Source organism: Pithys albifrons, chromosome 15 (assembly GCF_047495875.1).
Source record: "Pithys albifrons albifrons isolate INPA30051 chromosome 15, PitAlb_v1, whole genome shotgun sequence".
In the NCBI taxonomy this organism is placed as follows: domain Eukaryota; kingdom Metazoa; phylum Chordata; class Aves; order Passeriformes; family Thamnophilidae; genus Pithys; species Pithys albifrons.
Genome location: NC_092472.1, coordinates 4,895,806 through 4,920,333, shown reverse-complemented (window position 1 = coordinate 4,920,333; position 24,528 = coordinate 4,895,806). Strand labels below are relative to the sequence as shown.

Sequence of the window (24,528 nt, the reverse complement as noted above, 5' to 3'; positions counted from 1 at the left end):
TTTATATCCTCTTGCATCCAACATGTCATGACATTATTGGCTGGCCCATTCACCTCACATTCACCAAAGCATCTCATTGATCACAGGACACCACACACACCACAGGTAGCTCTCTTCTCTGTAAGGGAGAACTCTAAACTGCTTTCCTTAAGGGATGCACTCACTGTCACCCCTACAATTAAGGAGTGTTTGGACAACACTCTCAGGGACAGGGTGGGGTTGGGATGTCTGTGCAGGGCCAGGGGTTGGACTCAATGATCCTGATGGGTCCTTTCTGACTTAGCATATTCTGTGATTCCATGCTGAGCACTCCCACTTGCTGTGCAGCTCGGACAGTAACGCTCCACAGAACTCCAGGGCAGGTTTGGCTCCACCAGGAGGTGGTGAAGCTCCTCACTTAGGAGCAGGCAGCTTCCATGTGTCCACCAGGAGCTGGTGAGGCTCCTCAGGAGCCACAGCCTCGGGAGGCCCCGTTGAGGGGGAGCATTTCCTTCATCAAAGAGAGCAGTGGGACAGACCAGACACCCGCCTTGTTCTACTGCCCAAATCTCTCCTGTAGAGCAGTGCAGGAGGAGCTGATTGCCCTGTGCTTTGCAGGCTTCCTGGATAACACACAGGGGCGGTCCCGTGGTGTAATGGAGAGCACTCTGGACTCTGAATCCCAAGGTCGTGAGTTCCAGTCTCAGTGGGGACCATCCCCTGGCAGTTCAAGCCTCCCTGCCATCCCATCCCGTCAGATCTTGGATGCTCAGCAGGGTCAGCCCCAGTCAGTACCGGGGGCTGTGACAGTCCCGAGGACTTCACTGGCACTGTCCAAGCTCGCTTGGCCATGGCAGATGGACCTCAGGACTTAAATGGTGGGGCCAGTTCTGTGCACACTGTGCCTCAGCTAAACAATCCACTGCACAGGCTGGAAGGGCTCAGGGCACACCCACGTGGGGAGAGCCCTTCCCAAATCTTCGTTTGAGAAATCTGGTCATACAGATAACACACAGATAGATAATACATTTGGTGTCTCATGGCTCACTCTGTGTGTCTCCTCTGAGTGAGGCAACTCTGAAGCCAAGCGTGTCCCTCACACCGCCTGTCCCCTGTGCTCTGGCTGGGTATGGCTGCAGTGCTGGAGCTGAGCTGGATTACAGTGTTCCCTTCTTGGAAAACCTCCCATGGGCTCTGTGCAAACACCCTTCCTGCTGGGGAAGGATTAACACAGACACCTGTTTAACCAGTGCAAGAGGAGCCAGAGCACGACAGCTCTCCTTTGCCATCACTTCCCACCCTTGTACCCCAGAATTTACACAAATAAAACCTTGCTGTTGAAGAAAACATGATCATGGTACTGTGCAAAAGAATCATAATGGGGGTATTAAAGAGGACAGAGGAAACAAGTGAGTCAGGCCCTCATGCTGTGTGAGTTGCTCTGTGTTACTCTTGATATTGAGCCCCCCAAGATCTGAATCAGTTTGTTTGTTTGTTTGTTTGTTTGTTTGTTTATTTATTTATTTTTTAAGGTGTTACTCTGTGGCCAGACAGTTAAAATTAACCAACTGTATTGTGAACTTTTCCATAACACAAAAGATCATAGAATCATGGAATCGATTGGGTTGGAAAAGACCTCCAAGATCATCAAGTCCAACCCTTGGTCCAACTCCAGTCTCTTTACCAGATCATGGCACTCAGTGCCACGGCCAACCTCAGGTTAAAAACCTCCAGGGATGGGGAATCCACCCCCTCTCTGGGCAGCCCATTCCAATGCCTGAGCACTCTCTCTGGAAAGAATTTTTTCCTGATCTCCAAGTAAAATTTCCCCTGGCAGAGCTTGAGCCCATCGTGCCCCCTTGTCCTATTGCTGAGTGCCTGGGAGAAGAGACCAACCCCCACCTGGCCACAACTTCCCTTCAGGCAGTTCCAGACAGTGCTGAGGTCACCTCTGAGCCTCCTCTTCTCCAGGCTAAACACCCCCAGCTCCCTCAGCCTCTCCCCACAGCACTTGTGCTCCAGTCCCTTCTCCAGCCTCGTTGCTCTTCTCTGGTCCCGCTCCAGCCCCTCAATCTCTTTCCTCAACTGAGGGGCCCAGAACTGAACACAACACTCAAGGTGTGGCCTCCCCAAGGCAGAGTCCAGGGGAAGGGTCACTGCCCTGGGCTTGCTGGCCACGCTAGTTTGGATCCAGGCCAGGATCCCCTTGGCCTTCTTGGCCACCTTGAGCCAAATATGCAACGAGGGGACTGGCTGAGAGCCAAGTGAGGGCTGAGCAGTAACCGGGAAAGGCAATTTGGGATCAGGAGATTCATGACCAACCCACCTACAGAGAAGTGCCCAGGCCCACACGGGGAGCCTGTGGGCTAATAGTGTGAGACAGAACCAGCAATCAGGAGTCCCCATGCTCATTAACAGAAACTTTGTGTAATTTGTAACCCGTGAATGCTGAGGCTGCTGTCGAAACATAAACAGTGCAACAGATTCCCCCTGCGGATCCCACAAATCCCCTTGTGGGTCCCACAGATCGTCAATGGATCCTACAGATCCCCTCTGAGCGTCCCACAGATCCCCTGATGGATCCCACAGATCCCCCTCATGGATCCCACAAATCTCCTTGCAGGTCTCACAAATCCCCCTCGTGGGTCCCACAAATCCCCTGATGGATCGATCACACAAATCCCCCTCGTGGGTCCCACAGATCCCCCTCATCGATCCCACAAATCCCCCGATGGATCGATCCCACAAATCCCCTCGCAGGTCCCACAAATACCCCTCGTGGGTCCCACAAATCCCCTGATGGATCCCACAGATCCCCTCGTGTCCCCCACAGATCCCTCTCAGAGGTCCCACAAATCCCCTCATGGGTCCCACAGATCCCGATGGATCCCAGAAATCCCCTTGCAAGTCCCACAGATCCCCCTTGTGAGTGTCACGGATCCCCTCATGGGTCTCACAAATCCCTCTTGCAGGTCCCACAGATCCCCTGATAGATCCCACAGACCCCTCTGAGGGTCTCACAGATCCCCTCGTGGATGCCACAAAACCCCTCACAGATCCCACAAATCCCCTGATGGGTCCCGCAGATCCCTTCGCGTGTCTCACAGTTCCCTCTCGGAGGTCCCACAAATCCCTTCGCGGGTCCCACAAATCCCTGATGGATCCCACAGACTCCCCTCACAGGTCCCACAGATCCCCCCACAGGTCTCACTCCTGCGCACGCGCGGGAGAAGGACCGGTACCAGCGGGCGCAGCTCTCGCGAGACTTGGGCGGGGCGCGGAGGGATTTGAACGGCGAGAGCGGCGCGGGCCGCGGTGCGGGCGGTGAGAGGGGACGGGGGACGGGGGACGGGGGACGGGGGACGGGGGACGGGGGACGGGGGACGGGGGACGGGGGACGGGGACAGGGACAGGGACAGGGACAGGGACAGGGACACTCTCTCTCTCCTTCCCTCCCTCTGGGGCTGCTGCCGGTGCCCACCCCTGCCCCCGGAGCACGGAGGGTGGTTTGCTCCCCTACAGCCCCCGGTGAAGCTGGAGCAGCCCGTCCCCCGCCGCCCTCGGTGCCCGTTTGGGCCGTAGGGAAGGTGAGAAGGGGTCGGTCCGGAGCGACAGAGCTGAGATGACAGGGCCTTGGTTACAAAGAGTGCTCCCAGAGCCGGCTGCTGACCTGCCCGGGCCTTGGGGGCACTGAAAGATGGGGTTGGAGTGGGATTTTTCTGCTTTTTATTTATATATATATATATGTATATATGTGTATGTATATATGAATGTATGTACGCGTGTATAGGTGTATATATATATGTACAGTTGTCTCTATATATGTATGTCTCTATATATGTCTCTCTATGTATGTATGTCTCTCTATGTATGTATGTCTCTCTATATGTGTCTCTCTATATGTATATATATGTGTACATATATATGTCTATGTGTATATATATATGTATGTCTCTCTATGTGTGTATATATGTCTATGTATAGATATTATATCTATAGTATATAGCATAGGGTATAATACATATGTGGGATATAATATGTGAGATAGGGTGTAATATAGGGTGTCATATATATGTAGTGTATAATATAGGATACAATATGCTGTATTCTGTACACAGGGAGTGGTGTCTGTGGTACCCACCCACCCAGGAAGGTGCTTTGTGGAAGGTGATCAGCCCTGAAGGTGTTTCAGCAGTGGGGTAGGTGGAGAAAGGGACGATGGAATTGTCAGGGGAATACCTGGGATAGGGAGAGAAACCTCCCTGCTAATCATGTCAGTGATCAGAAAACTGCAGGTGCTTCTGGAAGGATGGGAGCACAGGCAGCTGTTCCACGAGGCCCTTGGGAACAGCAGTTTAACCAGGACTGTTGCAGAGTGGGAGAAGAAAGTCTGCCTGCCAGGAGATTGCCTTTGTCTCCTGCCCTATTTGTGTGAGGGAGTGCTTGAATGGCTGAATAGTCAAGGTGTGCAGCCCTCAGCTTAGAACCTCATAAAATGGTTTAAGATAATTAGCCAAAAGTGATGAGCAGTCTTGTAACTGTTAGAAATCACTCTCTGTTTATTCTACCATTAATTTGCCTCCTGCCTGCTCACCTTGCTACCTGTTTAATTGCTCTCAAAACATTATTTTCGGGCCAGTTTGCTCAGCTTCATGTACAACATTAAATTGCAGGCAATTATTTCCTATACAACAATACAGCTTTATGAACACAACTACTTGGAATTAGATTAGCTGTGTCTGGAATTGACAATGGAATGGTGAAAGTGTGCTCCAGAAAGCTTACTTGCTGTTTTCCCTAATAGTCAGCCAGGAAAGTGTGAACAGGAAAGCTGTTTCTGTTTTCCTTCATAGTTCAACTATAAAATAAATATAAAAAACGTACAGATATTTTTTTTATATTATCCATTTAATGATTTATTAAGAGCTCAAAGGTCTTGTATGTGAAACTGGAGGAGAAATGCAAAAGAGATTGAAGAATTAGAATCATAGAATTGATTGGGTTGGAGAAGACCTCGGAGATCATCAAGTCCAACCCTTGGTCCAACTCCAGTCCCTTTACCAGATCATGGCACTCAGTGCCACGGCCAGTCTCAGCTGAAAACCCTCCAGGGATGGGGAATCCACCCCCTCTCTGGGCAGCCCATTCCAATGCCTGAGCACTCTCTCTGCAAAGAATTTCTTTCTGCTCTCCAACTTCAGTTTCCCCTGGCAGAGCTTGAGCCCATCGTGCCCCCTTGTCCTATACCTGACCAACCCTTAAAAACTCCATGTGTGCCAGAAGAAGGTGACTGGGTGTATGTACCCTGTTTACTTGCCCCACAGGCCAATTGCAGAGCATCCATCCTTTGGCAGCACTGCCTGATCTGGCTGTTTCTAAGCTGTCTGACAGCTGCCTAACAGGGATCTGAGCAAGATTTGCATTTATATGGGGTTTAGCTTGTGATCTGCATGTTCATGAGGCAGCCCCGGGGTTGAGCCTGTTCAGCAGGGACTGCTCTGGACTGTGCTGTGATGGCAGCTTAGACTGAACTGTTGCCTTTATTTTCTTCTAAAGGTGGAGTGCAAGAATAAAGTCAAGAAAGACCACAATGGACTTCTGAAGGTGAGTTAAGCATGTTACTCATTTAATTTAGTGAGCTAAGATCAATCAAATGGCTGTGCAGCCTCTATGCTGTGGTTGGGTCAGAAAATAAAGCTATTTTTACAACTCTGTTTCTGTAAGTAAGCAAGGATTCCTTCATCCTCTTTGCTAATGGAATTGCATGCCAGGAGTGTTGCTATGTTTGTATTGCCACATCCTACCTTAAACATTTAGTTACTAAATTGTACATGGTGTATCTGTCCTTGCACTAGCAAAATATTGATGATTTTTAGTTAAAGGTTTGCAAAATTCCTGTCTTTCACTGGCATAAGGATGCAAACTAATATTTCACTCATTGCAATGGTTAGATGTGAAAAATGAAATTTTCAGAGCCTGGCTGGATAAAGTCTCTTTATGTATTAAACCTGGATAGCAACAACAAGTGAGGAGAAAATGGCAAAACCAGAATTTGATAATTTCTTCCTTGGGCCTCAGAAAAGAATTGACAAGGTTTTGGCATGGTGGACTTTTGCATGTTGATTATATCTTTTAGTGGAAGCTGGGTGACTCCCCAAGGAGTTTTCCATGTTGAGTAAAATTAGCAAAAAAAAGTGAAGGCTGAATATCACACCATTCATAAGAATAAATGTGCCAGTAAGAAATGCCAACAAATAAATTGCTTGTGTGAAACAAAAAGAGTTACATCTTCAATAAAGAATTTAATTTTGAAACTATATAACAATAAAGAACTCTGGCTTTGGAAAATCAACTGCAGATTTTTTGTATGTTTGTCTATCCTTGTTACCTCCTAATTTCTGAGAGAACTCTTGGCAGATGTTGGTCAGAAGCCCAAGTTGTTTGGCATTTTCTGTCTTAATAGGATTTTTTTGCAGCCTCCTGATTTAGTAGATTTGGGAGCAAGCAGTCACACAAGCTTTTGGTGTTAATTGGACTGCATTTTTATTTTTAAATTATTTGTTGTGTTGGATTTACTTTGACTGACTTTTTCCAAAGTTCACCTTGTGCTTTCTGTTTTACTCTGAAGTTAGAAATGGGTGAACTCTCTGAAACGTTTGTCAGGGAGATGGTTATTAACAAATAGGCTAAATTTTCAAGTAATAAACAGTCATGCAAGACTCCATTAAGCACTTGAGTACATGCAAATGCCTGTGTTATAATTCCATACATTTTAACAGGGTTTCTGTTTTTGATGCTTCCCTTCAACTGCCTTTATCTGTTTCTATATCCCCCATAATGTTATTAGGGGTAAACTGTCCTGCTAATACAGCTGCCTACGTGAATCTTAAGTGTTATTTGTGTGCACAAGACATGCTATACTTGGTGGGACTGGATTTGTAACACACAGAAAATGTTGTCATGAGAAAGTACTGTGTATTTTCTGTAACACACAGAAAATGCTGTCAGGTTTTATAACCTTATATAAACATATAAGTGTTTTTATAAGGTTATTTCCTCACCTTCTCTTGTGCTTGAGAGAGCTCTGTACTGGAATAACTCTGGTTCTGGTGTGTGAGGAAACAGGTACACAGGAGGTGCTTTTAGTTAAGGCATAATCAAAAATAAGACATTAACCAAGTTCATGAAGAAATAGCTATTATTTCACTGCTTGTAGATCTGTTGCTGAGCTGTTTTATTTTGTCTTGTATCAATGCAAAAAAAAATCCTTGTATCCTGGTTAAGAAAGGAAATCTGGTAACTTCTGTCAGATACCTGCTGGAACTCACTGCAGCGTATTTTGTAATCCTTTTGTGTTTGCAGTGTTTAAGTGACACAAGGAAGGAAAATGGAGACAGACACCATTTTAAGTCTTAAACAGCAGCTCAAGGAGGCAGAGAATGAGCGGAGAAAGGCAGCCCAGTATGGGTTGCACTTACTGGAGTCCCAGAGTGAAGTGCAAAATCAGCTGGATCAAACCCGCCGGGAACTGACCGAGAAAACTGAGGTGATGACTGGCCTTGGTGCTCAAAGCCTAAAACTAAGCTTTGTTTTGTTTTACTGGTTGTTCTGAATGGCACAGGTACATTAAATGCCTTTTAGAGTCTACATGAATTTTAATAAACATCTCAGAATTTGTAGAGAGGGCTTTTTTTCTCTGCTGTAAGACATTGAGCATAATTGTATCTAACTGGGACAGGGTTTCATAGCTAATTATGCATCAAGTGTTCAGTCCCATGTAGGACTAATTGCCTTTAATGTAAAATGAATGCTAAATGCTCAAGTGAACTTGATTCAGAGCGTGTGTTCTGCCTCTGTTCAGCAATTCATTTGGGTGTGCTCTGCCTCTAAGCTTTCCATCATTTAAAGCTATGAGAAGAATGCTGGCAGCAAGACTGCAAAATTGATTTCTTCTGTAGTGAAGTTTTCAAATTTTCCAAATAGCCAGGGGTTTCTAAACTTAGTAAGATGTGTCTTTGCAGCTGAGAAAAAAGATTAGTATAGTGGTGAAATAGATATTATTTAGACAGTCAGTTTTCTCAGTAATTGTTCAAGACAATTAAAATCAGAAAAGCTCTTCCACTTTGCCTAAAGACTTTAGTTTTCATGTTTATTTTCAGCCAACCCATGGTTCAGATGGGTAAGATGAAGACAAATCATCTCTTTCTACTTATGCATCCATCCCTTCTCTTGGGATAGAACTAAAATGTTTTGGTGTAGTTTTTGGTTTGTGTGTGGGATTCTTATCCAGCTGGAGGGTTTGTAGCACTCTGCTATTCTGGATGAAGAGAATGTCTTATTTTGGTCAGTTTAGCACTAGGAAGCTTTGTGTGAGAGGCAGCTGGAAAGCCCAGGGATAAGGAAGGCAGGGCAGGATCATCCTTTCCTCCTGACAAGCCAGGAGGGCAGATCCTTTGCTGTCAGGCTGCACCCATGGGGTGTAATCCTCTGTCAGAGACTGGAGCCAAGGTAAGAGCTTGTGTGAACCAGATCAATTAGTACCTCAGATTCCAAGGGTGGAGAGAAGGAATTGTGTGCTTTAATACAGTAGAATAACATCTTGTGTGGGAACTGTGGTTATTCAACAGATTCTTCTGAGCTTTTGAATCTGTGGCTCTGCTCTTTGGAATGTGAGAGCCAAAGCAGTTACTGTGAATGAAAGTAAGTTCTACCAGCAGGCACAAAAGCCTTTCAGAGGCATCTGTGTACTCTTCTGTGTAAGTGTGTAGACATACCCTGCTGGAATTTTGTCCTTCTGGGGTCTGGCCAGCAGTGCACTCCCAAACCTGTCCTGTGCACTCTTCCTTTCTGAGTTCAAACTCTTGTCCTGTGTATTTGAGAGCTAAGCCTGTCCTTGGTAAGCTGTGTCTAGGCCACAGAGGTCAGTCCTGGCAGCTTTTAGGTTCCTTTTTTACTTCTGGTATGTGTTTTGAGTTATTTTATTTTGAAAAGAAAACAAAAATCCTTCCTCTTTAGACTGATTTGGCTTTGTTGTTACAATTTCTGCTTTCAACACTCTTATCTTTTGTTTTGTCTTCTCCTTTGTTGCTTGCTGAATGGAAGAGTAAAATGAAGCTGCCCTTTATAATTAACTAACATGTAATCAGGCATAGAGAGAAGCTGTTTAAGAAATCATTCTTCAGTCTAGAAGGGTTGATGGGATTTGTTACAAAACAGCAGACAATTTAGCTGTCTTAAAACACCACTGCACTCAGCTGTTCTGCAGTGGGGGAACACTTGATGGACTGGAACAGCTTTTAATGTAATTGGGTTCTGTGGTGATAGAAAATGCATGTAAAGCTCTTGCAAAATTTCTTTGTGATGCTTGCAGAAAAGATGGGCACACACTTCATGCTGTGTGCAAAGAAGTATTTCATTCTCTGAAGAAAAGAATAATGCATAATCAAATTATAAAATTTTATACCCAGTTATTCTTTCTTCTTTGAAAACTTGTGTACTGCCCACTTTGGTCTCCACCAAAAAAAATAAGTGAGCTAAAAATATCTTGGTTCTGAGCCTGTACTTGGTCCTAAATGCTTAGAGTATTATGTACTGTTACATCTAAATGGTGTTATTATTATTATTATTATATCCAGTGTGTTATTTCTTTCAGAAATTTGAGCAAGAGAAATACACTCTTCAGAGAGAAATTCAACTCAAGAATCGAATGTTGGAAAGCTTGAATTTTGAGTGTGATTCCCTTAAGCAGCAGCAGAACATGCAACTGGATAAACAGAAAGAACAGCTGGCCAGGGCCTATGGGCAGGAAATCAGTGACCTTAAAAACAAGGTTTGGCAACTAATATGTAACTAAAGGGTTGTTAGTATCATTTTAGATACTATATATTTAACTTATAATTTCAGTCTTAACCACCAAAATAAATAATAAGTAGTTACAATGTGTAGGAGTCTGGTTGATTTTTAACAAAGATCTGCATTGTTATTTGTTAATGACATTAAATTTCAGTGCTTATTTTTAAAAGTTTAATCTTAAGTTGTGTTTCTAAGGTGTTTTCTGTAGTTGGAACAGTGTCAGAAATTCTGTGTTTTTCAAGAATTTATTATAAAATGATACCACTTGGTTGTCAACTGTTTTTAAGTTGGAGAACCTGAAAGCAGAGCTTGATGAAACCCGACTCTCAGAGAAACAACTGAGACACAAAGTGGACCATCAGAGGGAAATAATTGCTGCCAAATCGGAGGAACTCCATATGATGTCAGAACGTGTACATGAGACCATGTCCTCAGAGATGCTCAACCTGCAGATAGAGCTCACTGAACTAGAAAGTGTGAAGGTGTGTGAGTAGCACTGAACCTTTAGGGATGTAGCTTAATTGAAGATCAAATTTTGCACTTATTTCATTTTTAGATGTGCTGTGTACAGTGCTGCCTTAGGATTGACTTATATTCAGACAATGTACACAGCAGAAAATAACAGCTGGACTTTAATACCATCTCTTCTTCAATGTAATATTTTGTTTTACAAGTAATTACTGCTAACAAATGTGTTTGGTTCACTTGGACCTGCTTTTCACAGAATGGATTGGGTTGGAAAAGACCTCTGAGATCATCAAGTCCAACCCTTGGGCCAACTCCAGTCCCTTTACCAGATCATGGCACTTAGTGCCACGGCCAAGCTCAGGTTAAAAACCTCCAGGGATGGGGAATCCACCCCCTCTCTGGGCAGCCCATTCCAATGCCTGAGCACTCTCTCTGCAAAGAATTTTTTCCTGATCTCCAAGTAAAATTTCCCCTGGCAGAGCTTGAGCCCATCGTGCCCCCTTGTCCTATTGCTGAGTGCCTGGGAGAAGAGACCAACCCCCACCTGGCCAGAACTTCCCTTCAGGCAGTTCCAGACAGTGCTGAGGTCACCTCTGAGCCTCCTCTTCTCCAGGCTGAACACCCCCAGCTCCCTCAGCCTCTCCCCACAGCACTTGTGCTCCAGTCCCTTCTTCAGCCTCATTGCTCTTCTCTGGCCCCGCTCCAGCCCCTCAATCTCTTGCCTCAACTGAGGGCCCCAGAACTGAACACAACACTCAAGGTGTGGCCTCCCCAAGGCAGAGTCCAGGGGAAGGGTCACTGCCCTGGGTCTTTCTTCCACTTGTTGTAAATACTTTTTTTTTCATAATCTTTTATTTAGGCCAATGTTGAGGAGAAGCTGAATGAGCTGCAGTACAGTAAAGAACAACTAGAACTCATGAACAGTAACTTAAGGAACCAGCTGGAGCGACTACAAGCAGAGAAAGAAGAGAGAGAAAAAGAAGTGGTTTCTTATTGTAATGCATTAGAGGTATTCTCTTAGTTTTATTTGACTTTGGTAGATAATCCAAGAATGGCACAAGTTGTGATGCTTTTTGGTGAAGTAGGAGACTTGAGGAGTTCTGAGGAGGGAGGGGAAAGAGAAGGATATTGGCTGATCTTCTTTGGTATTGCCTGTTGGTAAATGCTCTGCATTGGGGTTGGTTTGTGGCAGGCCATGTAAGGAGAGCCTTTGCACAGCACTGTTCTGCCTCTCAGTGACCTTCCCACAGCTCACTGGCACAATTCTCATTTTTATTTCAACTTTCTACTGAATGCCTTGGAAAATCTTGTGTTGTACAGTAGGGGCTTTGTGACTGACTAACACAGCAAGGCCTGTGGTCTCCATACCATTAATGCAGTTACAAACATCAAAGCTTACCCTTCAAGGTTTTAGTTGTGCTCTTGTCATGAAGAACAGTGGAATATTAAGCCTTTTAGTGAAATGAAATCAATTTGTCTCTTAGTGACTAGAAGTGTATGCACAGTTAAGTACTGCAGAACAATATAATGTGTGCTATAGTATAGGAAATTAAGAAGTTGAAACTCTGATTAAATTCATGTATGCAGTGCATCAGGTGCCTGAATGTTTAACATCCTCTCTGCTTTCATCTAGAAAGCTCGTGAAGCTAATCAGGATCTTCAGCTTCAGCTGGATCATGCAGTGCAGCAATCTTTGGACCCTACAAGTAAAGGCAATTCTCTCTTTGCTGAGGTACAATTATGCTACAGATGCCTGAGAATACATACAGGCAGAAATATTTAAGTTTTCCCTCCTATGTTTTATTGAAAATATGAGAGTGTCTGTACCTGATCTGGCCAGCATGTATCTTTCTTGCTCAAATATGACTTCAGTGTTGATCTGACATATGGAATGCCATTTTTATGGAGTTGGTGAACTTAATGGAATCACTCAAAGTTACCTGGCTATCAAGTTGTGACTGAGGGCTTGTGGTGGTTCTGTGTGCAGATCTTGACTCTTAACTAGTTTTGTTCAGCTGGCAAAACCTTCTTTAATGTAGAAGACATTATATGAAATATTAAAAGATGCTGATAAAAACTGTCTTACAAACATGCAGGAAGTGTCTGGATGTTTAAACATGTGGGAGGGGTTTTGAAGCAGTTTTCCAGTAAGAGTTCAGCTGCTGTTAAATGCATAGGGGAGGTATTTTGTCCTATGACAACACCCAGGAAATGGGTGAAGTTGGTACACACAAGTCAAACTCTTTTAAACTTTTTGCTCTGATGCCAGAGAACAAAACTATTTTACAGCAACACTGAAGCATATGAAATGTTACTTTATTTTGATATCAAAAGAAAAACCTGTTGCACTTTATTGATTGGCCTTCAGCAGCTGTAGCACTGTCTACTCACTTCTGCCACAGGGGGATTGTCAATAGCCTGTGTTTGCAGATACTTTTTGCTGGCAAAGCAGTATCTGCAGACTGAACACCAACTGCCACACCATGTCCATGTACAACTCTTCATCCAAGTGACAAACAGGTGTTATAATGTCATAGTAATAATTGTTCACAATATTCTGTAGGTGGAGGACCGTAGGGCAGAAATGGAACGACAGCTGATCAGTGTGAAAGTAAAATATCAGTCCCTCCAAAAACAGCATGCATTCACTAGAGAACAATTGCAAAGAATGAAGGTATGACCATTACTGCAATACTCCAGGGTGTCCTTGGGCACTGCTTTAGTGCACAGCCTAAGGGATTTGTTATCTTTAAAATATGGTACAGTTGTCTGGGGGAGGGAAATGGGAGAAAAACGAGTGATGGTGTTGTGTTGTTTGACTTGTTTGGTACCTCAGCATCTTTGTATTGCTGCTGGTGCTCCTACTTCATCCTAGACCTTCTTGTTATACTGAAGGCCCCATGTTTGCTTACTGTGGCAGTAGTTGTTGAATGGATAAAAGTAAAACACAACTCCTGTCAGTCACACCAGCATTCAGTTTTTCTTGATAATTGTTTTTTCTTGTCTAATTCTTGTCCTACATGACTCATGTTTGTGCATTGACTGTCATTGTCAGGAGTAAACATAAAGAAAAGGACAGACTTTTACCCCATCAAACTGTGGGTTTGGGGTTTTTTTGTTTGTTTTTTTTTTCTTCTCTCCCTGCTTTCTTGTCTTTGCTCTTTTTCTTCCTTGCTTTTTCCTATTTTTGGTGCAAGAACCAGTCATAACTTTTGTCATACTATTTGATTTAGACTGCACTGCTATTGTATGAGAGCTTGCTATTTAATATTGTTGAGAACTAGTTGGCAGAAGCTGATTTAAAGATAATGTGAAAGGTATGTGGTAGAGTTGCCAACTGTTTTCATGTTGGTCTTCTGATTTTTCTGATGCTAAAGTGGATCTTTTCATTTTGATCAAAAACTTGATCATACAGCTTTAGGAGAGTGCTTAAACATTGAGAGTGATGATCATGAGTTGCACTCACAGCACAGGTTTGGGTTCCCTAACTTTTGTGGAGTAGGCTGAAAACAGTTGAAACAACATTCCTATAGGCCAAGGGAAAAAAAGCCCCTACTGATACAGGCAAGGTCTGAGTGAGTGAAGTCATTGGGTAGGATCAGTTCAGAAATTTTGTCCTTGCAATATGAAGATAAGTCAGTCACACTGGTTGAATGGTATAAGGAACATGCCTAATACTGAAGACTTTCACCAAAAATGGAGCCAAATTGGTATCCCTTTTCTATTATTAATGCTTTTATTTGAAGTTTCAATTTCTACTCATAAAATTTCTTCTGATATCAGTATTGGAAATAGGTAGTTTGTTAGGACAGCTGCTTTGCTTAAGCTGCCACTTAGCTCCCTGTTGGCCTCCTCTGCCTTGTGCTGCTGTGTGGTAGAGCTCAGTGTGCATGGCTGATCCCTCCACTCCCAGCTGGTTCCTGCAGTGGGGGGAACTGGTGGTGCAACTTCAGTTGTCAGAATGTCTCTGTGTGGTCCTTACTGCTGACTCTGGAGATCTTCCTCCTGAACAGAATATACACAGTACTCCTGGGAAAGTCTTGCCACCTCTGGTATATTTTTCCACAGCTCACAGTGTCCCTTGAATCATAGAATGGATTGGGTTGGAAAAGACCTCCGAGATCATCAAGTCCAACCCTTGGGCCAACTCCAGTCCCTTTACCAGATCATGGCACTCAGTGCCACGGCCAATCTCAGTTTCAAAACCTCCAGGGATGGAGAATCCACCCCGTCTCTGGGCAGCCCATTCCAATGCCTGAGCACTCTCTCTGCAAAGAATTGTTTTCTGCTCTCCAACTTCAATTTCCCCTGGCAGTTCCTTAATGTTTCTGTCCTTTGTTTTTATGTAGATCAACTGCAACTTGTACTTCTGATAGTTAGCAAGAGGGCTTTTGAGTGAAAAGGGAGCAGGTTAGGTGTCTGATTGGGAAATTTTGCCTCCCTTATGTCCTGGAGAAGCTGTGAGGAGCTTCTGAATATTGTGAGGAGCTTGTGAATATTTCTGGAGCTCTAGTTTGTGTAGACAGTCATCAGTACCCTGTAATAGAAACAGGAGCTTCTGTAGGGTGAATTCTCTCCTCTCACTTTCTCGCTGTCTGTAGTCTGGTTTTGCCTTTGATCCTTTCCCTGTGATTTCTCCCAGTGTTCCATAGTGTTACCTTATAGTTACTAGACTGATAAAAATGCCTCAGTTTTCACTAAATCCCTGTGGACTCTTTCACTTACTGTGTTTCTTACTGTTTCCCCAGTTGTTTAAATGTCAGATGTATCACTTGTGACTGAATGTGTCAAGACCCTTGTACAATATTATTATGTTGACACCCAGAAAAATTTGCTCTAAGTGCAAGACTTTGATAAAGTTCTCCTTTCACTGGCAGAGGGTGTTCTTCTGCTTGACAGGATGTGTTCCATTGGAGGAGCAGAAACTGCTGAAATTCTTGGGTTAACATTGCAGAAGGCAAACATAGTAGTGTTATACATCAAAATCAGACCTGGAAAAAAAGGGGTTGAAATTTGTGGGTTTTTCCAAGTGAGAAGTTCCTGAGAGATGCATTTTAGCTCTGATAAATAAGCCTGGCCTGTAGCTGGGGTCTGGCTGACTTGGTGTGTATGGCTGGCATGTGGAATGCTGTGGGTGTCCCTGGCAGTGGATGTTCCTTAGTCAATACAGAGGAGGGTGTGACACCTCAGGACTGAGCTGTTTAGTAAGTTTGCAGCTGTCCTGAAGACTTTTAGTGTCAGTTTGTATGATAATTGCTAAGGTTTTGTTATAAAGACCAGGCTTAATCATCCAGTGCACTTCTATATTCAGGATTAGAAGTACAAGGCTTGAGTCCCTGAACAGTTCTGGGTAACAAGGTGAGATTTTTTCATTCACTAATCCCAGTATTTGATGTAAAGATTTATTTTTCCCTTTTTTTCCAGCTGCAAATGGCTACACTGCTACAGATGAAAGGTTCTCAGGCAGAGTTTGACCAGCTGGAACGTTTACAGTCCATGTTGGAGCAAAAGAATGGGGAAATAGAAGGTCTTCTTATCCAAGTGAGGCAGCTGGAAAAATTTAAGGTGTGTGGCTTGTAGTTAAATAGAAAATCATAATCAGAAGCTAAAACATGAGAAGAAGAATTATGAAAACTATCTGAAGTCCATGTTCCTGTTTGAAATGGGATCACCTGAATTGAAGAAACATTTTTTGTGGGTTCCTGTGTGTGGCACCTTCATATCTTACGTAGTTACTTGTAGCACTTACCTTTATTTACTTGGTGAAAGTTCACTGAGCTGTGACATCCTATTTTTCTCTTGGAAGGTGTAACCATTTCACATTTTTACTGTATGTACTTAGGCTTTGCAGTGTCCCAGCTTTATTCCTGGATATTTGGTTTCTTCATGTGACTTAACTTTGGAGTTGAAGCATACTCTTTTCTAGCAAAAAATGGATTGTTTAATCGTGCTTGGAAAGCAGCTTTTTTCAGTCCTCTGTGCAACTTGGTAACACCTTGCCCATATTACACAAGGTGAGAAGTACATGAGGACCCTATGCATTAATGTTACTGAGGTTTGTGTTTTTACAGAGTGAAACACTGTAGCCTCTTGCACTTCTGGACTTGTTTGGCCCTTTCCTGTCACGCCTTTGGACTGTAAACTGGGGTGCATTAACTTGTGCAGTAGGATTATGGTCTCCAAGACAGCCTCCTCTACTCTGTGTTTAACCCCAGAGGTGTAAAGCCAAGCTTAACCCATTTCAGCAAGCAATTGAGACAGCCTGATTGTTTTGCCAGTTTTGTCACTCATGAGCTTGCTGTAGGCCATAAGTCAGTGGTGTCAGGAAATGAAGGCTTGATTACCATCAAAGGTATCTGCAGTCAGTGACTGGCACAGGCCTGTGAGGTCTGTGGGACAGTGTTAACTCTCAGTGCTCCTTCTTCAGAAATCACCCACGAAACAAGAACCCCAGTGTCACATGTTAGTGCATTTATGGCATCCTTACTGTGAGCCAATTTCCTCATCTGAAATCTGTAATCGATTCTGAGATTAACTGTTGATTAGCATGGTTTGTATTCCTTTGGAGTGCTGAAAAGTCCCCTGAGAGTTACCTAAATATCCTGTATTTTCAAGTACAAAGCAAGGTAACTGTTTTGCAGTGCTACTTGAAAACCTTCTGGAACAGAGACAACTTGCTTTTTTATTTTTTCTGCAGCAAAAGAGAGACAACTGTCAGTTTTAGTGCTGTTTGACATTTGTAACCAGTGAGGAGGTACTCAGAGCAACTGAGTTGCCTCCTGTGTTTAAATCCATCTGTGATGAGTCTTCTCCACAGAAATGCATGGAAAATGTCACTTAAGGACTAAGCTAATGTGCAGCTGAAAGGTCCCTGCTTGACAACCTGACATTTTTTATTTATCAGACTTTATATGAGAATGTGGAAGAATCCAGACCTGGGAGTAGCTCCAAAGGAGGCGAGTCTGAGGATGGTTACTATGCAGATTTACTGAAAATTAAACTTGACAACTCAAAGTAAGTACTTACAGTATGAGCCCTAGAAGTTGGTCCTAGCAGGATTGTCTTCCAGGAACTTGGTTTTATTCTCCCTTTTCTGTTAGTTTGTATGCACTGACTGTATGTACAGATATGCTTCCTGTATTTTCTAATGCTGACTTCTTTATAAGAGTGAGAGTTGTTTTGTGAGTTTATTCATTTACTGTTTTAAAATATAGCAGCAGAACTACTGTATCTCATTGTTGCTTTCTTCCAGAATTCTTGTTAACACTGGTAGATACAGGATAATTGAGATTTTTAGTAAATTAAAACTTAATCTATAAGGCAACTGTATGAAGAGTCTTAGTCTATAGGCAGTATGTGTTTATTTCTCTTATCAAAGGAGCCAGATAATAACACTTAAGATGTTTTATTGACTACCTAGTTGTGTTCTTTGACTAGTAAATTCCATATTAGTTAGCAAGTTGATAGTGCTTGGCCTCAGGACTGTTTTTAAGCCCTCAGATCAAAGTGTGTATGAATTTGCTGTGAAGGTGCAACTTTTTGGTTGACTTCACACCTGCTGCTTTACTTAATAGCAAATAAAATAAACCAAAGCAAACCAAGTCTGACTTCATAATTTTCCTTCCACCCCAGCAAGGAAACTGAAACACTGAAAAAGGAACTCTCCTTGCAAAAAATGAAAGCTCTGTATGAGAGCCAGAGGGTCCTGGAATTTGAAAGGAAACTCTTCACCAATGAGAGGCACTTACAAGCTTGTCAGAGTGAGAACATGAACCTGCGGGTCATGGTGGATGAGCTAAAAATGAAGTATGAACCTGAAGGTAAATACAACTTCACTGCTTGGGCAAAAAGTACATATCTGATCTTCTCAACCTTCACAAATGGGATAACATCAGACAGGCAGGCATTACTTTAGTTCCAGATGTGAAATAAACTTTAAATGGCTGCCTTTTTTATTATAGCCAGTCTAAAACCTACTGAGCTGAAATAGAAAAGCCCTACCTTGCTCAAGAGCCTCCCTTCAATGTGTGCTAACACTGACTTCAGGAGTCTAAAGAGCACAGCTGAGAGTCTACAGAGGCTTCTGGAGCACAGCTGGATAACCAGAGTCAACTGGGTTGGGTGGGAACACATGCTCAGGAGGGGCTTTTCATGATGGAGCAGTATCTGTGTGTGGATGAGAAGCCTCAGCTTCCTGAATGCCGCTGAGAGGAGCTTTGTAATAAGGTGCAAAGCAGAGGAGAAACTGTTTGGCAGCTCAAGTTGATATGGATCAAGTTTTGACAACAGGGGCCCTCCTGAGAAACAGCTGATACCTGAGTATGTGCAAAATAGGGGAGCTGTAGACTGTGGAGGAAGATGGTTCTATTTAAAGTGACAAAGGGTAGGTTTAGATGTTAGGAAGAAATTCTTGGCTGTGAGGGTGGGCAGGCCCTGGCACAGGGTGCCCAGAAGAGCTCTGGCTGCCCCGTCCCTGGAGTGTCCAAGGCCAGGTTGGATGGGGCTTGGAGCAACCTGGGCTGGTGGAAGGTGTCCCTGTCCATGGCAGTGGGTGGAACCAAATGAGTTTAAGGTCTCTTCTGACCCTGGCCCTTCTGGGATTCTGTGCATGGGGAACCAGATGGGTGAATTGGGATTGTACTTTTCCATGCCCAAAGGATTTGACTTTAAAATCCTAATTGTGGAAGGTTACCTGAGCAGCCTGTGGTTCAGAGCATCTGGTTGAAAGTGTTGGTGAAAGGCAGAATAGATGAGGAGAAAGACATCTCTTTTTCAAGCCAGCTTCTGTTGGGACTATTACAGTATATGAAGGGATGTTCTTTAAGGGATCTAAGTTGTCTGTTAAGAATTATTGCAGGTTCTTTAGTCATGTCAAATGTTGTTTCAGTTTTATTATGAATGTGTTGATGAATAAGTTAACTCCAGTTTTGCTTCTGTACTAAAAGTATATTCCTTTTTCCTTAGAATTACTTAGAGGCTCTAAAATTAAAAAGAAGAGGGAGAGGATTCCAGTGGACGTGACTTGTGAATACTTGGGCAGCAAAAATACTCCAGTGAAAGAAGCTCCTGTCACTCAAGTGCCAAGTAAGGAAGGAAAGAAGACAACTACCAAGAACTTGGAGCAAAGTGGTGCTTCTCCTAAAAAGCAGGCTGTGCAGGGCTCCCCGCTGGGCGCGGGGGCTGTGCAGGGCTCCCCGCTGGGCGCGGGGGCTGTGCAGGGCTCCCCGCTGGGCGCGGGGGCTGTGCAGGGCTCCCCGCTGGGCGCGGGGGCTGTGCAGGGCTCCCCGCTGGGCGCGGGGGCTGTGCAGGGCTCCCCGCTGGGCGCGGGGGCTGTGCAGGGCTCCCCGCTGGGCGCGGCGGCTGTGCAGGGCTCCCCCCTGGGCACTGCTCTGCAGGGCTCCCCCCTGGGCGTGGCGGCTCTGCAGGGCTCCCCCCTGGGCACTACTCTGCAGGGCTCCCCCCTGGGCGCGGCGGCTGTGCAGGGCTCCCCCCTGGGCACTGCTCTGCAGGCAATTCGGAACATCGTGGAACCTGAGAGGGAAATGAAGAGGGTTAAATTTCAGGACGAGAACCACGAGGCCTTTCCTGTGAATAGCAGGAGTGGAGATAATGCCTTGACTTCAGCTGCCCCCAGGTCAGTGTCAGCTTCTGTCTCTGCTCAAGGCAATCACAGACCTGCATCTCTTTTCTTTCGCTGCATGAACTGTGCGATCCACTTCTTTATCTATTTCCTCAGTGTTGCATGCAGTGTCATTCCTCAGCTCCAGCTGCCTACACTGAACCTCTCAATACCTTTTAGGAGGACTAAAATGATGACTAATAAAAAAGACTCTTGAAACTGTAACTAAAATAAGCTTGCCCTTACTTGAAGACATCTGAGGTGTGCAGGTAGCGTGACGGCTCACCCAGTTTGCTCCAGCCTCAGAGACTTTGTTTTCTTGGTCCCTTTAGAACTGCCACACACCTCAAGGTAATAAAGGCTAAAAGCCTAAAAGTTATTTAAGTAGTTCTTAACCTGAGTTGTGTTAAAACTCCCATCGTACAAGATTATGGAGAATTAATTAGCTATTTCTGGTGCCAGACAAATGACTTGCGTAATCTGGATGCATGATAGCTGGGAAGGCAGCTGCCAAATTAACATCCAATTTTTCCCCTGAACTGAGACTTTGCTAGATGGGAAAGTAACTGAGAACTGTCATCTCCAACTTTATCTTGGTGACAGGAATGCTGATTTCTATTTTCTACTTTTTCAGCTAATGCTTTTTTGTATTCTGTTCATAATCTTTGTAAACATGTTTGTTTGGGGGGGAGAAAAATAGTCTGGGCTAGTCTAAATGCTTTGAACTTACACCTTGCTAATGTCTGCTAGAATAATTGAGTCTAAAATGCAGCAGCTCAGAAAATGAAGGAAGGCCTAACACATGGAAACTTGTACAGTATAGCCAGAATTATTGGCATTCAGAAGTTATTGGATTGATACTTTGACCCTTAGATTAATTACCCAAGGTTGCATGGGTGTAATTAGCAATTTTCTGAAACAGTCTGAAACAACAGAAGATCCAGCTGTTCAAGCAGCTTTTGTCAGATGTGCAGGGACTGTCAGGGAGGAGGGAAGATCAGAGAGGTCGGATGTGGGTGGTGAAAGTAGAGAGGAAAGATGGGTTAATCCAGTGATGGGGTTGTGTTCTAAGTGACTCTACACATAAAGGAACAGGTAGCATGTAACCTGGTAGGACAAGTTGAACTTATTTCCTGGTATTCCCTTTGGAAAGGGAGATACAGTGTGTGCTAACAGGAAGTTGTTGGAAACAGTTGGTGAACTGAGGGGATGAACCTCCTGGAAAGGGGGTGGTTATTTGAATAGTCATGGAGGGGGAGAGTGGAAATGACTTGTGGAGTTGATATTGGAAAGCAGAGTGAGTAGAAAAAGTGGAAGAGGAAGCCATAGTTCAGAGGGAGGTTTCTAATCTTGCCCCCATTGCTGTTGTTTCAAATAAGGAAAAAGACATAAATCTATAGTTTTTAAAAAATAAAAGCCACCAACACAAACTGCCATAAAACTGCACATAAGCTGTTTTCAAGGATGGTATGAGCCTATTAATAGCAAATCCAGGCAGAAAGTTCTGTTTGTTTCTGATGGTGATAATGAACTTCTAAATCCCCAAGTCATGATGTTGTTAATATAACATTGAAGATTAATTAACCCTGATCTGCTATGAATTATTATGAAATAGGAAGTCATGGTAGTGTCTGTATTGGAGAGGTTGGATTTCTAAACACTTAAGGAGTCTCTGGACTGTTCTGTGGTAGATGTGACCAAACCCTAGGCACAAAAAACGTTGGGAACTTGAGCAAGAGTGTGGACCTGAAAATGGGGATTTTGGAGGAAGCAAAAATAATGGATGGTAAAAATAATAGTAGATAATTGTCCGTGTTTGAACTTCTGTTAAGCAAAACATTATGCTCCAGCTGAAAAGGCTGTTGTGGTCCTTGGGGGTTGGTTTTGTGACTGGAATAGTTTTTGTGTAGTCATTAGTCTGGCTCTGCCATTATTGTCCCATGACATGTGGCACTGAAAAGAACCACAGTAACTGGGAAAGGGCTGCAACCTTCATTTCTAGAAAATGGGGTTTGGGAAGCTTTGTCCTCTTGGCTCAGGAGATGAGGAAGTGGTTGGGAGTGATCTGTGTGTACTGGTGTGGGTGACAAACTCCTTTGTTTGAAGACACTTCCTTGCTAAGGTGATTTAGCCAGGTACAGGTACGTTACTCCAACCTACAGCACGTGGGTCTGCAGGGCACATCTGTGTCCTTACAGGGTCCAAAGCAAGGACACACTGGAGGAGCTCATTAACTGGTGGCGCTGATTAGGTTGTGGTATGAGAGTGTTGAGACTAAAGGTTTAAATATTCATGTGATTATTATTAATTATCAGTTGCTACTGAAGTTCAGGCAATGCAAAGGTTGTGTGCAGTGGTATCTTTTGTTAGGCCAGCTGGTCAATAAAGAGATACATTTCTGTATTGAAATGCTTTTCTTCCCTTTTGAAACTGAAATAGCAAATTCCAGCTGTTGTTGCACAACTTAGTTTGCATTTAGCTTTGAGGTTGTTTGCTGTGGTTTGATTTAAAGAAGAGCTTGTGTGCCTGAGAGCTTAATTGCTCCCCTGAATGATTTAGTTGGATTACATATACCAAATCTACTTCACATGGGCTTTGTCCCAGTGCCTGCAGCCATTTGGCCCAGCAGATTTGGATCTAATAATCCCTTTGGGGTTTTAGGCATGGCATTCATCCTCAGGAAGTAAAGCTCCACCTGATAAGACTGGTTCATCTGCCTTAAACAGGGAGAGCTCCAACTGTACCTCAGTTCAGGAGTCCACACAGCTTGATAGAATCGTGTCATGGCTTCACAAGCAGGTTTTTTATTGTGGAAGTGTTAAGTGTTGTCTGATCTTCCTGCTCCATCCATTTCCCTGTGCTGTCCCTGGATGAGCTGTGGTGGTGCTGGGAGGGCTGGGCTGTGAGCTGCCATTCCCAGCAGCATCAAACACATCACTGGGCAATAATGTCAGTTTTTTTAGAGCCTGAAAATAAATTTCCCTGCAGCAACCTGAGATATTCAGGCATTAAAATAAAGGCAATAGTAGTACAGAATTAGGTTGACAGTAGTGTATTTCTCTAAGAGTAGCCTTTTTGGTGGTGTAGAGGAGAGAATCTTCACTTCAGCATGTTTGTATTGTGTTGCTGGGACTTTTCCCTTGGAGTTGTGCTTTTGGGAACTTGGTCTCCTTTGTGTGCCTGGCACAGTCACTGGTGTTACTGAAGGCTGATCCCAGCCAGAAAACATTCAGTAACTCTTTTTACCAAACCTTTCAGCAGATGAGGTGTGTGTGGGAGGCTTAAAGTGATGAAATGTGATTAGGACAGATATAAAACCCACTTTGTTTTAGTCTCTTTTTCTTCTTAAATCCTGCTTGCTCTGTCTTTGCCTATGGATGGTCTTGTATGCCAGTTGGCATGTTGATTCTGCCTAAAAGTCTTACTTTAGTCCTGTTTTGTATGAACTAAGTATGTATTTAGAATGGTTGCTTTGCCTGTAGGTTAACAGCTGAATGCAGACCCGAATCTACGGAAGAAGAGAAGAAAGAAAATAAAATCACAAAGAAGAAAACAGAAAGGAAAAAATATACAGCCTTGCATGTACCTTCTAAGAAAACCCCTGAAACACAGTGTGCTCAGCAGTAAAACTGACAGTTCTGGAAGGTGCCTGGACAATTAGGAGTCCTGTTCCAGCAGGAAATACTGAGTAAACCTGTCACATATCATTGTACAGATTCCTAACTTGGGCATTGATCTGCCTTGTGTTCTGAAGAGTATGTGTGTGTTAACAGGAGAGCACTGTGATAACTTCCCAGGGGGCACTGGTTGAGTTCCCTTCTCTGGGACCTGAAGTGTTGCCTTGCCTTGAATCTTGGCTAAGTCTCTAAACATGCTGTCGAGGAAGAGAAGGAGCTGCTGCAGTAGTTTTACTGCATGGTAAGACAGACTGGACAGTGTCGATGGAGAGCTCCACTAGGTCAGGTGCTCCTGAATTTATTCCAGGTCCTGGGTTCAAAATTCTTAATATTTTTCCTTCTAGTGTGTAACTTGTCAGCTTTCAGACTGACCTGATTGCAAAGGTGCATTGAATCTTTTTGTGTTTTGCTGGTCAGTATTCACTTGAAACTCTGGATTCTTGTATTTGTAATAAGAATTAAAATAAAGGTTGGTTTCTCTTTCTTTGTAAAATGTAGGCTGTATTACATCTGAGAAGAAACATGTATCCATTTTTTAAAATGAAAGGCAAGGTCTTTTGTAGAAATTATTTTGTTTAAAAAACAAAATACCCCTCAGTAAACTCTAAGAAAGTGTAATGCAGGTGCTCTGTTGTCATGTCTCTAGGACACAGTTCTGTAAAGTTCTGGGGTCCCTGCAGAATAACTGAGTAGAGCTTTAAAGCTTGTTCCACTGAATTTTGAGCATTTATGTGGAAATTTGATTACTTTGTTTCATAGAATCATAGAATCAGTTGGGTTGGAAAAGACCTCTGAGATCTTCAAGTCCAACCCTTGGTCCAACTCCAGTCCCTTTACCAGATCATGGCACTCAGTGCCACGGCCAAGCTCAGGTTAAAAACCTCCAGGGATGGGGAATCCACCCCCTCTCTGGGCAGCCCATTCCAATGCCTG

The 24,528-nt window shown here is 43.8% G+C and overlaps 1 protein-coding gene across 5 annotated transcripts; it reads left to right on the top strand.

The window, feature by feature from the left end:
• The first annotated feature begins 3,260 nt into the window (after window positions 1-3,260).
• On the top strand, window positions 3,261-24,088 carry SPDL1 (spindle apparatus coiled-coil protein 1). 5 transcript variants are annotated; one of them, XM_071570027.1, is made up of 14 exons: window positions 3,261-3,303; window positions 4,098-4,178; window positions 5,536-5,583; window positions 7,342-7,525; window positions 9,632-9,808; window positions 10,119-10,313; window positions 11,159-11,308; window positions 11,933-12,031; window positions 12,863-12,973; window positions 15,724-15,864; window positions 17,204-17,313; window positions 17,932-18,119; window positions 19,264-19,933; window positions 23,401-24,088. In XM_071570027.1, exons 4-14 carry the CDS (start codon window positions 7,367-7,369, stop codon window positions 23,543-23,545), a joined length of 2,145 nt encoding a protein of 714 aa, XP_071426128.1. In that variant the 5' UTR covers window positions 3,261-3,303; window positions 4,098-4,178; window positions 5,536-5,583; window positions 7,342-7,366; the 3' UTR covers window positions 23,546-24,088. The 5 variants fall into 5 exon arrangements, with proteins under 5 accessions (XP_071426128.1, XP_071426125.1, XP_071426124.1 ...); XM_071570024.1 differs by lacking the exon at window positions 23,401-24,088 and having other exon boundaries at window positions 3,261-3,294; window positions 19,264-20,135; XM_071570023.1 differs by lacking the exon at window positions 23,401-24,088 and having other exon boundaries at window positions 19,264-20,135.
• The last annotated feature ends 440 nt before the right edge of the window (window positions 24,089-24,528 follow it).

What these genes read in the sequence shown, in the direction of transcription:
- SPDL1 (XM_071570024.1), top strand. Translation starts at nt 7,367, where the DNA reads ATGGAGACAGACACCATTTTAAGTCTTAAACAGCAGCTCAAGGAGGCA. An exon ending in AACAATTGCAAAGAATGAAG is followed by an intron (nt 12,974 to 15,723) that starts GTATGACCATTA and finishes CTTTTTTTCCAG; the next exon opens with CTGCAAATGGCTACACTGCT. An exon ending in ATTAAACTTGACAACTCAAA is followed by an intron (nt 17,314 to 17,931) that starts GTAAGTACTTAC and finishes CTTCCACCCCAG; the next exon opens with CAAGGAAACTGAAACACTGA.